Source organism: Staurois parvus, unplaced genomic scaffold (assembly GCF_062004578.1).
Source record: "Staurois parvus isolate SC_StPar_1 unplaced genomic scaffold, SC_StPar_1.0 ptg000562l, whole genome shotgun sequence".
In the NCBI taxonomy this organism is placed as follows: Eukaryota; Metazoa; Chordata; class Amphibia; order Anura; family Ranidae; genus Staurois; species Staurois parvus.
Window position 1 is genome coordinate 1726522 of NW_028318358.1, and position 18771 is coordinate 1745292.

Below are 18771 nucleotides of genomic sequence, written 5' to 3' on the forward strand. Positions count from 1 at the left end.
GAGATTATGCTTCTTTTAACTGCACCATCCCTCACGCTGAGCTAATAGCCACAATATCAGCTCTCCATAGATTTCTTTTAATGTTTTGTCCACTCTTAACCTAGATAAGGCATAAAGGTCCATGCCCACTGTAACCCATGTTGGCTTGGTGTTACACATATCAGCTTAGGAACAGACATTGCTATTTTTCATTAGGAAAATGTGTGTCCAAAACTGGTTGCCTGTGGGCACAAGTGTTCTGATGTAAGTTTAAAGAATATTTTAGAATGGGAATGTTAATTCATAAGATGCAAACACTTATTGTATAAATGCCATAACAGTATATTTCATATTAGGCATTTAAATTAACATCTCTCTGGGAAAAAGAAAAAAACATTGCTTACTGTTTGGATCTCTTGTCTATGCGCTGTCATTCTGGCACACAAAAGATTGGTATGCACTTGGCAGTGGTAGGGTTAAATCACATGGCAGACCACAGGACATCAAAGATAATGCGCTGGTCATGACACATCTGCATCTTATTTGGTAGGAATATGGTGCTAATTGTTCACATATGAGAGAGCTGAACCCTGTTCAGAGCAGTTTGTTGCATTAACCCTTTCACAGCCTGAAACTGTGAAGTCTTTATATTTTGTTTACCCTTTCTGTGCCAGGTAGTGTCCTTGTTTTGACACAATTTTCCCAACCAATCCACAGGGGTCACCAACACTTCACATTTTACACAATTCCAGTCAGCACAGGTGTTTCAATTAAAATAATTTTTTTCGGACAGATGGATGCTTTTAGCTCAACATCTAGCTATTCGCTGAACGTTTATATGCACTTGACAGTGCAATCATATTCTAATGTCAAAGAGTTTCCCAAGATGATGAAAAAATTGATGCCTGGTATATATTTAAAATATATGGTCAGATCTTTCATGTGATCTTTTTATTGTGGTAAAACGTGGCATTGAAACATTTTTACCTTTGTTATTTCAGTTATTTAAATTAACAATGGAGCCTGAAAACTGCCACCAAAGTACTTGTAATGGCCCCTGAATAATGGCAGTAGTATAGGCTAATAAAATAACACTTGACTCCTTGTCATCTTTTGTGTTATCAGTAAAGCATTTTCAGTGACCCCCCCCCTTATAATACCTAACCCAGCCTTTTAAACTGATCTATTCAGGTAGTTCTCTAAGAGAAGCAAGTGGAAGGTCAAAAAGTTCCCCTTTTTGTGGAAGAGCATATAGTTATTAATTTGATAAAGGAGTAACTTTACTGCTAGCCATGCAAACATGTTTTGTCCCATGACATGTAATCAGTTTAAATGTCATTAATACTCACAATGGCTCCTCAATTACGGAACTGAGTAAACAGAGAGTCAAGATCACATACAGGGTCTTGTAATCCTTTTTTTATCAATTCCCATATTATTAGATTTGATGTATTTTATGGGGTTCAATTAAGAATAGGATAGTGTTAGCATGCAAGAATGGCAAACTGACTTAAAAGGATGGCTGCTCATATGTTATTTGTTAAATTCCCCGGTATCTAGTCTTTACAGGGCTAATTCCATTTCCCTTGCACAACATGTATGTGAATGTATGCCTGAGAGAAAAAAAGCAAAATGAATACTTAAAAGGTTAAACAAAAGCAAACGTCACTTGTTCCTGGTAATATACACCGGTCAGCAGGTCTGCTATAAATGTAAATGAAACAATAAGTCCTCGTGTGCCTGTAAAGTACACACGTCTACAGACTGGCCTTCTATGCTGAAGGTTTTATAACATGTCAGATTATTAGGGTCCATTGACACCAGTGTGTGTTATGCTCCATATATCACATGCACATGGGTGTGCCTTGTGTAGGGGTTGTTCACTGTATTGTTACAACGCATCACACTGTTAACTTTTTAATCTTATTTTTTTTTTCATTTATTGAAATATTACAAAACAACATTTCATTCAACTCTATGCACTCTAGCACCTTGTGATGCACTGCAGCTAGGGTTGTCACCTCATCCCTTTAAACCCCGAACACATATTAATTACACAGGTTCTGAGGGTAATTGAATGCAGATAACGCACTAAGTTATTTTAATTACCACCTTAATCAGACACAGAAACTGTGTAATTAATATGTGTTCGGGTTTAAAGGTATGAGGTGGCAACCCTAACTGCACAACATGTTACATTGTGTACAAATGCAACCTGTTGTAATTTTTTCAGTGCACATTAACACAACAGGTAGGCGTAAACTGAAACAATAGGAAAAATTCTTTCAATTCACAACTGCCTTGTTTTTGCGTTTGGGAATCCATAGGGGCAGTAATGCCTAAAGTTGCCCTGTGTATGAGTAAGGTGTGCACTTCTAATCTAATTAATAAAGTATTATTTCACCCATTTTCATTTTATTGAAGCTCAAATCACAACCAACCTTCTGAAATTTGCTTAAACAATTCTTATGAATGTCAGCTGCTGTTAGAAGAAAGTTTATTGTAACTTTATAGCAATACTAAAACTGATAAAGGCAATGTCCTAGATTGTAAGCTCGAAAGAGCAGGGCCCCCGAACCCCTCGTGTATTGTTCTGTTACTGTATTGTCTCATGTTCTGTCCCCCAATATAATGTACAGCGCTGAGCAAACCTTTTGGCGCTATATAAATACTGTATAATAATAATAATAATAATGTCTACTGACTTTAGTGATTTACAGTCGTTTTCTAAAACAACATATAACAAAAGGTCAGATATTATTGATGATCCATTCCTTTGTTATTATGACTCTTTAAACTAATTAACTGAAATATATATAAGCTGTGTCAACCAATCCCCGATTAGATTAGTTCCTCTTTCTGTCTGGGTGTTTGTAGGGAACCCTAGTCCGCAGAGTAGGTGTGAAACTTCCACCATTTCAACATTTCACAAATATTCAATAGGTAACATTTTTAAACCCCACAAAGAGTTAAAACAGGGCATAGTGTTTTCTGATGCACACATATATTTAATTTATATTTTTTAGTAAGGAAAAGAAAATGCCTTTTTTACCCCGTGAGAATTTTAAAATGTCATCTGTATATCTTTTCACTATAAGCAGCATCTCTGCTAGCCCAATTAACATTAAGGCCTCTTGCACATGGGAGTAAAAGCCTCCCCTTTATTTACTGATTTGAAATTAGATGCATTGCTGTCTATGGAACAATGCACACTGCTGAGTAAAAATCAGAAATACAGCGATGAGTACACAGCCATAAAATGAAAATAGAAAATGTTACATGTGAGTGCTGTAATTTTCGCACAAAAATGTGTCTATAAGCATGCTTACGTGAGTATAAATGAGCATAAAACAACATAGGCAATGACGAAGAATTTTACTCGCCTATACACCTACACACTTTTAAGCCTGGTACACACGATGAGAATATCATACGAATGATTATCTATTTTTTTTGCATTCTAATCTCATATCAAAAATGAGGAGGTTTCTAAAGTTATGACAGAATACAACTTCAGAAGTGATGTAATGTGTTGTATTGTATTGTAATGTATTCTTCTGTTTCTGAGCATGCGTGGTCTTGCTCTTCTGATTTTTATTTCGTACGAATACTGCACTGATCTGGTATAATACAAAATTTCGTGTTTGTCCCTTCTAATAATTTTGGATGAAAACAGTGTACTAACGATCAGATTATCTTACGATCATTTTGAAAATTGTATTCTTCGTCCGATTTTCTGATCATTTGTACTAGGCTTTTTGTACCTATACGCAAGGCCTTTGTGGGACATTTTACACAGGATGTTTCTGTCAACAAGATCCTAAGTATAAACATCAGTAACTTATTACGCCCCTGTGCAACTGGTCTTAGCCCATTCAATTTAAAGGGCTTTTGTTTTCATTCTAAATTGGGGTGGATGGCAATCCGCTGGTCAAGTGTAAGACTTTACCCTGTGTAGTAAATAGTGCCAAGGTACAGTGTAGGAATACAGATACTCTAAAAATGAGCCAACTGAATATTATAAGTATCCGATTAAGACAGTTGCACCTGCAAAAACGCATAAGTAAGGCAATGATGAATAGCCAAAGAATACATAACATAAGGAAAAGAAACCCTTGTACAGATGTAGAAGTATATCTTGTCTGCAGTAATTAAAAAAAAGGCTAATAGCATTTTAAAAACACCCCCAAAACCTATTTACGTCTGTATCCTAAGCACTTGAATAACTGTTCCAAATCATTGGCAGTGTCAGTGTCTATCCCATTGATTGCAAGTATTTATTAACATCATTTTTTTTTACCTTAAAGCGTATCCTATTTTTAAATATTATTACTGTAACCCATGTGTTTAAGAAATGATGTAACTATGGCTTTTTTTAATCAATGTTGGAACTGAACATTTGATCAGTACTGAAGATCATTGGAGTGTAAACTAACACTCATAATAATTAACTCAGTTAATGTTCCTTCATCCTTTTAAATCAAAGTTGTCCTGATGATTTTGTAGATGCCTTTATGGGATTTGTGTAAAACCTTCAATAATCTTGCTGTCATGCCAAGTAATCTCTTAAAGATTTTTTTTTCTTTTTCTCCGTGACAGTTATATGTAGATTCTGGAGAGAAAAAAATGTTTTTTTTTGCTACAGAGACAAAGTATTATTTTTACATTTTAGCTTCAAGTATAGGTGGAATATTTTAGTCAACAGATAACAGTTTCCATCCAATATTTCTCAGGAACTCCAGCTTTGGTTCCCCACTCTGTTCTCATCCACCAGGGAGATTCATTCCTTCTGCTACAACGTTGGTGTTTGCACACTTCATATTGAATTCCATTAATACGAATTGATACATTGATTAATACAAATGGGAAAGCTCTATGTACTGACCTTGGCAGGTGTGTGGACCTGGAAAGACAGATTAGAATTTTCAACACTGAAGCTCCTAAAAGATACAAGAAACTCATAGGTGGTTTAACGTTAGAGCGTCTACCAAAGCTTAGAAAACAAGTATAGGGTGGACTGATCCTTTAAAAGAGGATGTACATAAAATGATGCAATAAGTATTTATACAAGTGGGTTGAAAAACATACCACTTATTATGTTGTCAGGACTCCAGAGGTAACAACTCCTCAGCTCCTCATAAAGACCCTTGGGTGCTGAGGCTGTTTTGTTGAGAGATATGTGTGACCTTTAATCCTACATGTTATTCAATACAGTGTGGGAAACCAAGTAATTTCTAAGCTTTAGAACTAGTTTTACTGATTATATGAACTTCAAAAGAATGCATTCATTTTCATGCTGCATACCTTTCATAAATGGCCCCCCTGAATATTTATATTTTGTGGGATGAAGACATTAATTATGGGGAAGTTGTGTCAGTGGGGGGGGGGGGGGGAGTGTTCTCTCCCAGAAGTAGGTTTTCAGTTGTCTTCACTGGTATTCTAGTTAAAATTTCATGGTATATATAAGAAATCAGATGTTTGTTTCATACAGTCCCAAAGGGGCTGGTGTTTGACAATTGTTCTAAGAGGAAAAATGTAATGTCTTTCGCAACCAACCAGCTTCCAATTATCTTTTTGACTGCTCAAGTCTGACAATAAAGGAAGGGTCCTAACTGGTTGCCTTGGGCAACAACATTTTTTTTGTTACAATGTTGTTCAGGCCCTAAAATATACGTTTTTCCTTTTGCTATACAATAAAATGTGCATTCGGCGTTCTCTCTCTTCAGTTCTGTGCTTTTATAGTCAGCCAATAATTTGTGTTCAATTATAGAATTTAGAATAGTTGCTGAGGGTGCAGAAAATATATTAATGTCAGTGAACTACAGTAACCAACTGTCATCTTCAAAACAGGACAACAGTAAACTGCTCAAGGCAGCCACCACCAAGTTAGTTACCATCATTAAACCTTTCTATTCCAACTGTTTATTACTTAACCACTTCAGGACCACCCACCTGCAATGCGCTGCGGATGGGCAGCCAGTACAGACACAGCGACGTACCTGTACGTCGCTGGCCTCTTCTGGGTACAGGATGCCAAAATGATTAGACACAGCTGGATTTTCTCAGCAAGTCCCAGCCAATGATTCATGTTCAGGACCTGCTGAACAGCTGTGTTCAATGACAGCCCAGAGCCCTGTGTTGACAATCAACACAGGGATCTTTACAGAGGGAACCATCTCTTTGTTTTTTCTCCCTGCAAAGCATGGGATTTGTGTAAAATCCTCAATAATCTAGCTGTCATACAAAGTCATCTCTTAAAGATTTTTTTTTTCTCTTGTTATCTGCAGTTTCTGGAGAAAAAAAAAATGGTTCTTCTGATACAAAGTATTATTTTTACATTTTAGCTTTACGTCTAGGTGTTCTGACATGTTCTAACTTGCACTCACCTGAGTCACAGACCAGTTGACTGAGTGTTTGTGGAGTAGTAGACTAAACAACATGTCTGTTGGCAGAAAATGAGTGACAGGAATCTGGGGCAGTGGATTAACATCAAATTTGCATGAAAATTGGCAAAAGTGCGAGTGAAACTTAAGCTGTCTTACAATAGGCTTATGATGAACATTCCATGAAGAAATAAAGGGGTTTTTGAATGGCATAGGTGATTTAACCCCTTAATTCCTCGCCTCCCGGCTTTTGAAAAAGGTTTCTGAAGCCGGGAGGTGGGGCGGGGATTATAAACATGTGACTGCCGTGATTGGCTGTCACAGCGTTCACATGGTTGGAAAGCTCCCGATCACAAGAAGCGATCAAGAGCTTTCCGTTAGGCGCTGGCAACTGTGCCAGGAGTGCTCAGGGCATGCACTCTCGGTACAGGTTTATTTACATTTGGGTAGGGAAATATGCGACCTCTTGGCATCAAGGCCCACCTACCAACAGCACGCATATTTGCGTACTCTCAGCACAAAGGTGTTAAAGAGAGATGAGACAATGACCAAGATGATGCAAGAAGTGGGCAGCCAATAACGCAAAGGACAGATGCAAATGTGGACAGAGAATCCACCACGACAATGCTCCTGCATGATGATGCGTTAAGTGTTCATGAGTTCCTGGCCCAGAAATCCAATCCAAAACTTGACCAACCACCTTATTCCCCTGACTTAGCACTTTGCAACTTTTGGCTGTTTCCAAACATTCAAAAATGCCTTAAAAGGACACATGTTTGATGACATCCTGGACATCCACCATGCTGCGACAAAGATACTGTGCTGCAGTCCGGAAAACAAATTCCAGGTATGTTTTAGCAGTGGCACAGTTGTCTAGAAAATTCTGTCACTTCACAAGTTCACTACTTTGAAGGTGACAACACACGCTAGTGTATAAGTAAGCAAATATACATTTTTTTTACAACCCATTCCAGGAAATACATTGTCTCATATATAATTGAACAGCATAATTACCTGTTCATCTGGGGTTTGGCTTTAAGGTTACAAATATAAAATGATCTCATGAGCACACCATACACAACTGAATAATATGATACATTTACCTACAATATTCCATTTGATCTTATTAGAGGCTGTAACTGCATTTGAATTAGAAAACAGGTTGCTATCATTAAATGATTTAACAACAATTTAATTTTAAGCGGAAAGTTTAGAGCTAGATGATAACACCATAAAGTCTGATATTTGGTTGCTGTGATTTAAGTCTTACCATTGCAATATATTGTACCACTATCCCCTCCCTTCTAGATTGTAAGCTCAAAGGAGCAGGGCCCTCAATCCCCTCATGTTTTGCATTGTATTGTTATTGTACTGTCACATGTTCTGTCTCCCTTTGTAATGTACAGCGCTGAACGAACTCTTGGCGCTTTATAAATACTGTATAATACTAATATTGTTAAAGAAGGTTCTTATATACAAGTAGGGCATCACAGAAGCAACTGGCTATATTTTAAACTAAAACTTGTGTATCAGCAAAAAAGTAAATGTAATGTATAATCAGAAAAATACTAGTGATCCAGAAGGCCCACTCAGGCCTGTAATGGAACTCTCCTATAACTTGTAATATCTTTACAGTAGGCAGCTCACTATTTCTCAGATATGTACCTAGGTCTACATTATCTGCACACTGACTCCCATCTACAGCTACATGTGCAGCTTCAACTGCCAAGCATAGATACAAAGTGTTATTGTTAGTTTTTCCCATTGTCTGTTTTTGTTGGAACTACAACAACTATATGTTTGCTATCCTGTTTAGACAAGATGATTCATCTTGATTTTTTAAATGGTTGTGTATCTTTGCAGCTTGTGCATGTGTATATATATATCGGTAGAGTTTACAGTTGGCAGCAGCTTCACAGCATGTCCGTTTCCCATAATGTTAAAGACTGGTCCAATGCAACATCAAAACACCACTGGCAGTCTGTTCTGATCAGGGGATTTCGGGACACAAACACAGTGCGTGTCTATAAAATCAACTCGGAAAGGAAAGGGTTTTCCCATCATCTGGTTAGGATTTGCACTGGTACAATCTGTCACAACAGTGTCTGTTTATTGTGCGGCTCTTCTACACTATACACTCTCCCCAGTGAGGTAACCTCATCCTATATAAAGATTTTCTTCTGCCTAGCAGCGTTTGTTGATAGAGAAATTATGCTTTCTGAATGCAGAGACTGCACGGTGCAGCCTTTATATGTAAATGATGAAGTGTCTGAAAGATTTAAGGGGTAACAGCGATTCACTGGGAAAGGCCCCTATACCCCCTCAGTGGCGCCTAAGGGGACTGATGCCGCCTTTATGTTACTTCTTGCTTGATGGGCAGTCTGCTCCAGCCTTCCGTTCACTGTGCATCTGTGCCTGCAGGCTTAAATCTGGAACCCATAATGTCCAGCAACGTTTATACTACCTTTCCATGATGGATTGGTTTTGACTGAAGGAAAGGAGAGAGGGAGGGGGGTGAAGAGTTATTTGGAATCACAAAGTTAGAAAGAAGTTATGGATCCCTCCCCCCAATTCATTGGCTTGGGCGATCCAATCAGAAGAAGCACAAGGCCAATTTCTTGTGAAATCCCTCCTTAACATCCAAAAATGAGGAGTGAAAGAAAAGAAGGAAGGATAGGAGCATTATTCGGGAAGTCTGTTAAGCTTAGGAGCACACACTCTGCCTGAATCTGCTGGGAGGTACAACTGACTACCAGTTGTGCTGGCACACACACGCTGCTTTCCACAATTATTTCACCTTTCTTGGTACAGCCTTCTGCCTCCAACACTTTAAAAAGGTTCTGGCACAAATAAGAGTGCATCCCATAGCAGGCATCTGGGGGAGGATCACAAGTAGAGTTCAGGCAGCAGGGACCACTTCATACAAGATGAAAGAAGAAGGAGCATGCCCTGACTCCCCCGAAGACAGCCTGGTAACCAGTGAGGAAGAGGCTGAGCGCCAACAGAGAAAGGCCATACGTAAACGTACAGTACTGGTGGGCAAATCTGGTGATGGGAGGGTGTCCCTATCACCATCATGCAAGCGCAGCAAAAGGAGTCCCCATCTAGAAACATTTGAGGATGTACACACACAGAGAATCATCGCCAATGTCAGAGAGCGGCAACGCACACAGTCCTTAAATGACGCTTTTGCAGAGCTGCGGAAGATCATCCCTACCCTACCATCTGATAAACTCAGCAAGATACAGACCCTGAAGCTGGCTTCACGTTATATTGATTTCCTGTATCAAGTTTTGCAGAGCGATGAGCTGGACCACAAGATTGCAAGTTGTAACTATCTTGCTCATGAAAGACTCAGCTACGCCTTCTCTGTTTGGAGAATGGAAGGTGCCTGGTCCATGTCAACATCCCACTGAACCATCGCCGATGTCCTTTGTGCCTGCTGTTCAAGAAGGTATGTGGGAAAGCTTGGCAGACAGTTTTATATCTTTTACATGGAGTCTGTAATGGTTGTGTATCCTCTGCTCATCTGATATGCAAAAATTGAAAAACTGAGGGCAATCTGAGCATTTAAAATGCTTGTTTAGATACCATTCAGATCTATTTTGCAGTTAATATATATTCTTGTTATTAAGTAACTCATTGTTTCCCTATTGTGCACGCTAAGCTTGCAACAGTCAATGCACATGTCATTTATATCCATGTCATTCAGATCGCTAAGCAAAAAAGGATGTTATACACTCCTGTTATAAATTAGACAAGGAGAGGGCTTGGCTGACCTAGGCCACATTATCACTTTTCACGGCTAATCATGTCTCCTGGGTGGGAATGAGGTGCAAGCATTTCCTCCATTACATTATCCAGACTGATTAAACTGTACAGCCGGAAAAGTCTTAGCCACACTTCATTACTTACAACAAGGTGCCCAGTGCTGAACATAGCACAACACTTAGAGTCCAATTAACGGTGTCTAACATGGAAATTGCAAGGCAGTCTGTAGCTTCATTAGAGTATATAAGAGAAACATAACACCGTGGACACATGAAAAAACATTGATTTCAAGTTCTAAGAGCAGTGATATATTTTTTATATCACTGCTCTTAGAAGTCAATTCAATTTTAGAAATGTGATATTGCACCTTATAATATGAAAGCAAGAAGCTGATTACAAGCTGTAAAAAGAGAAAAAAATGTTCCCACTGTCCACAATTTTCTCTAAGTTTGTGCACAGTTCTACATCTAAACACTGACAAGTCACTTGTAGAGGCCTACAGATTAATTAAAATAATTAAAAATACATTACTTTTGAAAAGTATCTAAAGAAAGTATTATAACAAAGCTTTATAAAGAACATCAAGGTATGCAGTTAGACAGAACTATATAGGAGCCCAAACAGATGTACGAATAAAAAGTACACTTGATATAATGATATATCTAAAATGTGCCCATTGTGCCTGCACATTAACAATAAAGTAGTGATCACTGGCAATATCAAATTAATTGCAAATACGAACATATGCATCCTATGTTTAGAAAAGGAGAAAAGAGATGGTGCATTAAGTTCTCACATAAAATGGTTTATTGTTTCTTAACATTTGCGCCATTGGCATTAAGGGATCTATTTTCCACCAAAGCCTTTTTCACGTTTTTGCTACCTAGGAAATTATCCAACAGCTAAAAACGAAAACATGTTTTTCTCTCTTCTCACAATTGGAAACAAAATAAATATTTAATATAAAACAGTATATGAACATGTTTTTGTGTTCACAGAGCTCATCCCAATAATATTGTTAGGTGTTATGGAGCAATAAGTAGCCTGGATCTGAAAATGATGCAAATTCATCATCATGTATGTCTTTGTATATCTGCCAGTATACATTCCACGATAGTGGAAATAAACTTTGACATGTCAGGGACCACATACAACTTTTTTTAAATAGCTAGGTTCACCTTTGCTATTAGTATCTTTGGTTTTTAAGGAAAAAATGAAGCTGTGGTAAAATCTGAGCTGACAACTAAATTATACCATGTGGTAGTTCATTTAGTTGACAATCAACATGTATGGATTCTGTTGATTTATGCCCATGCCTAGGGTATGCAGACCACCGGAGAAAATCCGTGCAACTATGTGTGATGTTTATTTCTATACATTGTCTGTGTCCCACAGCTTATTTATCTAGCATTTGAGAACTGTCCAAATGTTTCATCTCAAACATTTCTGCTGCCTTGCTAACATCTTTCTCCAATAATCAAATAGTTTGCCTTGTCTATTTTGTGGTATAGACTTGTTTTTTTTAAATTTTGCCTTTGGACATTGTAACATAAACAAACTTTGAAACATTCCTTCACTGTAGAACACACAGGGGGCTGTGTGCATGACAAAGATGTAAATTGCTGTGTGTGTATGTACCAGGAATTCACCTAGAAAAGAACAGACCTTGCACCCTTATATGTGTTACTGTAAGACAATTAGGTGCCTATTATAAACACTCAGACTATAATAAAGTGTTTATAATCCTGGAAATCACATAGAGACTGGAGGCAAATTGACATTCAACAGATTAGCTTGGCTTATTCAATAAGGTAAGTACAGAAGAAACCCAAAGGGGGAGATTTGTTAAACCTGGAGCACTCACAACCTGATGCAGCTGTGCATGGTAGCCAATCAGCTTCTAACATTAGCTTGTTCAATTAAGCTTTGAGAAAAAAAAAATTGAAAGCTGATTGGTTTCTATGTGGAGCTGCACCAGATTTTGCACCATGCAGTATTAGTAAAGAACCCCCAATGCGTAGTAACCTATGCATACCAGAAGTCAAGTAAACTAAAACCTGGTTGTGATTGGTTGTTTCGGATTGGTGCACCTTGTACAACCTGACTGCTCACTGCACTGCTTTATTAAATTCACCAAGTGTATTTCGAGACAAACTAGACAAGGATTGTCGTTACCTCTGATTAATGAACTGTTGTGGTTATGGCTAAGAAATATCATACTAGTCAGTAACAAACCAAATAAAGTCTTGATGTAAAAAGACATAAACATTACATCTCATACATTCACCTCTGCGGAAATCTGTTACTTGCTGTAGATTTAGTAATGGCTACTGCTATTCGTCACAGCATACTGAGTGATATGTTCTGTCATCGCAGGCATTTTCTGCTCATTTTTACTGCCTGCTTAATAATGTTATTATGTTACTGACTTTAAATGTGCTTATCATTCCCCTTTGTTCATTTTCTTTTGATACCCTTTTGTTTGTCATGCAAAAAGTAAGAAAGAAAATATCTATTACATGTAACACTAAAAAATGCACATGCAGCAAATTTAGCAAAGTGTGAGCAATATGCTAACATTTTTACATGTAATAATTATAACAACTACATAGGCATGTGAATAAAATAAAACCTTAAGCCAACATGTTAACAAATAAACCAAACAGAAATGAAAGAATGGTATTAGTTTCAACATCTTGGTATAGATTTGTGGCATGCATGATCTAAGTCCTGCATCTTTATATTTTATAGGTTTCCCTTACCTTAATGAGAAAGGAAAGTAAAGCATGCAAAACATTTTCCTTGTTATATTTTAATATATGTCAATGTCAAAGCTTATCGTGTTAGTGCTGTAAGACATAATTAAGGTGATATATTAGTTTGAGTTCACTGTGGGGAAGGAGTTTTATTAGACACATCCTTTTACAGACACAAATGTCAAAATCATGTTTGTTTAATTAACACTTGACCTTTCTGCTCCTGTTGGGACCTTTAGCAAATCGAGAAGCAATAGCTACAAGCTGCCTTTTCTTTTCAGGAAACGAAGGGCATAGCGCTGTGGAAAAGAGACATAAAACCTTGCTTGAAAAAAAAAAAAAAAGCAGTGAAAAGCAAATGTTCAAAACTGTTAGGTGGATTAGATCCAGGACGTGGTAAATTATGAATATTTACAAAACAAAATGTGGTAAGTGAAGTCAAAATTGGCCAATTAACTTCATTTTCATAACTACTTTGTATATACTGTAACTGAGATTTTACCTGAGTCTGATTGGGTATTTAAATTGAATGAAAAGTAGCATGAAAATAAAGCCTTTAGTAAATCACTTTGAGAGTTATCTACAAAACCTGACCATGTCTGATGCCATGGCTGAAATATTTCTTCTCTAACGAAGAAATCCATTTATTTTACTTGATTTGATTTTCCATTGAACCAATAGATCTAGTTTATAGTAATGTACAGGAGCACCTATCAAGTGTACATGAGCATTTTACTCCCGATATAAATTTGGGAGATTGTGGTACACTACAATCACATGTTATCTTAACAGTAATAATAAGAGCAGCAAACACCCCAAAAACTGAGATTTTAGTGTGATGATGAACAATGTTAAAATTTAGAAAAGAAAAGAATTCTAATCACAAAATAACAGAGATATCCCTAAAAATAAAGGACAATTGGTAACCACAATTCCCTGTAATCCTTATTCAGTTATCCACATTTACATAATTTCGCTTATGAAATACTACAAAATCTTTAACTAGAAACTCATTTTATGTTGTGGTTCTTTAAAACATAATTTCCTTTACTATTATCAAACAGCCACACAGGCAGATGTTTTTACTTATTCATATGATGATATTATGGAGATCTATCGAATTAATGTAGGTAGTTCATTGCATATTCAAATATATACATTAGCTTGGTGATGTTTTGCCAAAATCACCAATAACAAAGAAATACTGCACTGCTCCTTCGCTATTATACAAAGTAAAAGTGTACAGAATGGGTTTATATATAGAGATAAAGAATTAAAACAATAAAGGTCAGTACTAATCTTGGGCTGGACTGCAGCATCTGATCTACAAAATTTACTATTGTTTTTAAGTAACATATATTTGACTTGCAGAAAGAAAGCTGAAGTAGTGCAGTAGACATTAGACTATAAAGTGGCAGCCCAGATTCACTAAGAACTGTCTCTGCTTATCAGTCTTAGAGGCCTGTGATCTAGTGTTTATTAAAAAAAAACCAATAAAGCTGTTATAAAGAGACAGTAAGCAATTGCAATATACAGTAACCCATAGCCAGCGTCAGATCAATGACACCTGACAGCTGCAGGTTACTGAGCCTTGCAATTTGACAGCTGAAGAAACCTCAATCAGTTTAGGAAAAATAATAATTAGCTTAATTGGATGTTTAAAACAAGCACAGGCCCACTTTGGTAGTGTATAAGTGACCTATTTCGTATATCAGATTTTTGTACTATAGAGATATAGCAGACACTCTTGGACTGGTAGAAGTTCTATAACACTTGCAGAAGATTCCAAATTGACATACTTTACCGCAAGCTTACAGGTTCTGGCAATGAACGGTGGAAAGCTGGCCATGAAATACAGCCTGCTATTAGGATTAGCATTCCTGTTTTTACTGATAAACACAGAGGAATAGAATTTAGGATGAATTCTCCTATAATCTATAGCCTGGCCTGGATTTCCATCAACTTTAACTGAGTTACTCTGAAAACATAGTAAAGCGTTGCTCCTTCTCCTGGGACACAGCTGCAGTTTCCAACATGCTGTGCAAAATGGTTTTATCTGAAACAAAAATGCTTAATTTTCCCATAAAAGTAATTTATTACAGAGTAATTCTTGTATGTGTACATGATACTGGTGAATGTATCTCATTCTGAATCTGAAGAAATCCAGGTAGCCTTCCTCACACTTGAAAGCAGTAATAAGATAACATAGAAACTGCCATTGCTGATCTCTCCTGGGTAGGTTAGATTTTTTTGCTTTCATGCTAGTCCAGTATCTTCTATAGTTTCTAAGGCATGGACCTGGAACAAGTCAGGAGAACTTACATAACTCTGACTTTCTAATCTGTATGCTCTTTCTGGATCAGTGATTCTGAAAATATAGAAGTTTGACAAACAGGTGACTTGTATTTCTGGAAGATCAACAATGGTAGCCCCCATATTTCTCTTAATACAGTAAATATAAAGACCACTCAGTAGATGATGCAGGCACCTGCAGGTTCGAAAGTGACTTATGGAGGTAAAGGAACTGATGGTGAAGACAGACATAGTCCAGTTATTTGCTATGTTTTTGTTTTCCATATCCTTGGCACCTATTTAAATAGTTTATAAATGTACTGTTATATTATTGTATTTATCAATTGTGTTTTTCCATAGCAAGTGTAAGGGATACATTTTGTATTAACTGTTGTTTGAGCAATAATTAATATCACGTATAAAATGGTTTGTCTACCTAGAACTGAATAGCCAAATGGCTTTTTATATTTTGTAGAGATTCCAACAACACATCTGCCACATTTCCAACCTGTACCCTCCATGCCATAGACATTTATTTTATGTTTCATTCTCTGTAATGGAAACTATGAAGTATTCAACATAGAGAATGATACCACCTTGTAGTGAACTCACAAAGGGACTTAAGAACAGAGAGCTCACTGATGAAGCCACAAGACATTTAAGTAGCCCTTAGGTAACATTAACCTGCAAATGTTAAACTAGAATTCCGAAATTAGGACTGACACCTTAATGAACCATGGCCATCATAGATATTTTACATTTTGTGAGTTAAATATACATATCAATGGTTTACATTTGTGATAGCTGTTATACCTAATAGTTTTTTTCACTAGTATCAGAGAGTCTACTCTAGGAGTTAATAGAACTTCAATACAAACTATCACATTCAACATACACTTTCAAGTAGAACATGTAATATTTAGGTGATATTAAACCAGAGTTAAAGGCAGAAGTGTACACTGCACTAATATCCACAACAGAGATTCAGGGAGATTGATTTACTAGACTAACAAAAGGAAGATATACACGGCTTATTGAATACAGAGACTTTGTGCTCGCAGATTCCCCTTATTTAATAAGATAAGTGATCACTTGTCTACTCCTTGTTAATCAGTTTTCTTATCTCCAAGGCTGGCCATACATTATACAATTTTCTTGTACAATTTTCTTTTAGATTTACCAAAACCATATATTATGAGGTCAACCCTAAACACTTTCAATTTGTATGCAATCAGGCACGCCCTTGCGTTACATAGTTGAAAGTAAATCTTAAAAAAATTGAACACGAAAATTGTATACTGTATGGCCAGCTTAAGTGACTCATGGCGAATGCACCCATACACAAACACAAATGTAATGCAACTACAGCCTCATCTCCATTGTGAATGCTCCCTTGAAGTCAATGACAACTCTTTGAGATATGGATATGTCACAATGCTTTCAAAGTACAGCCCATACCACCAGCTTGTTTACTGTAGACCTGGGGAGGACTAGACTATTGTAAAATGTGTATAGACACAGTGTACCTATAATAAAAGAGTACATAAAATAGAGAAAATCTTGTTTAGCTCTTCTAGCCTACATTTTCTATCTGCTATTGATTCTTTGGCCTGTGTGATAAATCTCTGCCAGCTTCAGGAATTCAATTGTGTGTCTGTTGTTTTTAAATTTCACCAATCATCTGAGTCTTTGAAGGGAACATTGTATTACTGGGCTTAAGTATAAAAGTTGCTTCCTTAGTAGACTTTTCAGCATGCTGGAAAATGTGTGTCACTGGGAGCTAAATTGTGCTAAAAAATGACGTCACTGGCAGAACCCACACTTTCTCTGAAGTATATGTTACAAATGAATATACTAATGACTTCTGAAAGACATTAATAAGTAACCATAAGAGAATGGGCACATAATGGCTACTGATCAATTGAATAAATTATCCATTTATCTATGGCCATATTACATGGAAAATTCTATTTGTATTTCATCCATTTGTACATGTTATTAGTCTACTTGACAATGGCAGCATGAACTTAAAAAAAGAAAGACTTCTACAGTCAACACATGACAGATTTGATTCTTTCTAATTCACATTGAGGCCTTTTGTGTTTTTTCCAAATCTCAAATTTGTACTGATAATGATCTCATTTAAAGAAAAAGAAGAATAACATAGGAGCTCACAGCAGATCCTTCACTGCTGTAATTGTCATCTTGTGCTTTATACAAACTCACAACATGAAGATTTACAAAACAAACAAGCATTACCCATTCTCACTATCAGAACATGCAGAGAGGCCGCTACCGGGCCAACTTCAAAGGAAGGCGGAATTGTCTCCTATCGTGCAGTGGCAGTCTGCACAGTATGTGGATCAACATAGGGACATTAGCTGCAGATGTGGCCATAATTTCCCGATGAACGTTGTACATTGGAAGGCATGAAATTCACTTGCAGAAAAGTAAGAAAAAAATTGCAAAGAAGGCTAGGGCGAAAGATCATTTTCAGGGTAATGGTTTACAGTTTCCGTATTTTATTGGTTTATCTAACTGCAGACACGTTATGTCAACTTTGTACATCACATCTGAATGTGGCAGTCCACAGTAATTAACTGACGAGTACATAACCCTTCCATTTTGTACTCCAGGCTTCACATTTAGCGGTGTCACTTTCACAAAAGTCAACATCTTAACTAGATTATGGAAATTCAATTATATATATCATACTTATGTGGTGTGTGCTGCAGTGCCCAGACCTTAAATAGAAATCTATAGCACCAACAAGGAAACACTAAAGGCATTGTTTGCTGCTTTGATTAACTAATTAAAATTTTACATTAGTAGATCAGAAAAGCTATAAAGAAAATTCCTGTAGGGCAGTTCTGAAAAATACGAAGTCCTACTTTGTGTAATGCTACTATATTTTTTAGGAAATTAATCATGTACTACAAAAAGGAATTTCCAAAAAATCTGGAAACGTTCTATTTGCCTGGGACCCTTTTTGTAGTAACACATTGGTGCCTGCACTAGATAAAACACTTATATATAACCGTGAACATAAGGCTTCATTTACTAAAGCAGTAGGGAACTTTCACAACTGTCCAATTAGCTTAGCCTTAGTAAATATATGATGGAATTATGTTTATCTTAAACATCCAAACAAATACAAGCCAAAATAATTTTTTAATGGTTTTTGCAAATGATTGGATATTTAAAGTGAATACAGCTTCACTAAATTTGTTAAGTTAAAATTCTCTACTTCTTTAGTAAATAATACCCAAAGACTGGCAGGTTATTCTTTCAATCCACATCAGAAGGGCTGGAATGCAGGAGACAAGCAGCTCTACTGAATAAAAAGCTCTAATTCTTAAGGTAGTTCCTTCGTGCAATAATATTCACCATCCAACCACAATTCATCTTCTACTGTCTGACAACCAATTGTCTTGAAGTCCAAATAGTAGAAAATGGATTCTGAAAAGTTGATTTTGGTTTCTAAACAAATGATTGTGTAAAGCTGATAAGAGCATTTGGGTTGAGATTTCAAATAATGCTATAAAGAGACCAACATCTGCTGAAATAGCTGAATCCCGATTTTGCTACCT

At 36.8% G+C, this 18771-nt stretch overlaps 1 protein-coding gene across 1 annotated transcript in view; it reads left to right on the forward strand.

Moving 5' to 3' along the window:
- Positions 1-9029: 9029 nt before the first annotated feature.
- LOC149450757 (twist-related protein 2-like) overlaps positions 9030-18771 on the forward strand; it is a 70217-nt gene continuing 60475 nt past the window's right edge. Inside the window, exon 1 of the mRNA XM_089691386.1 lies at positions 9030-9816. Within this exon, the coding sequence (XP_089547512.1) occupies positions 9290-9778 (489 nt within the window). The 5' untranslated portion in view covers positions 9030-9289 and the 3' untranslated portion in view covers positions 9779-9816. The remainder of the gene's footprint in view (positions 9817-18771) is intronic.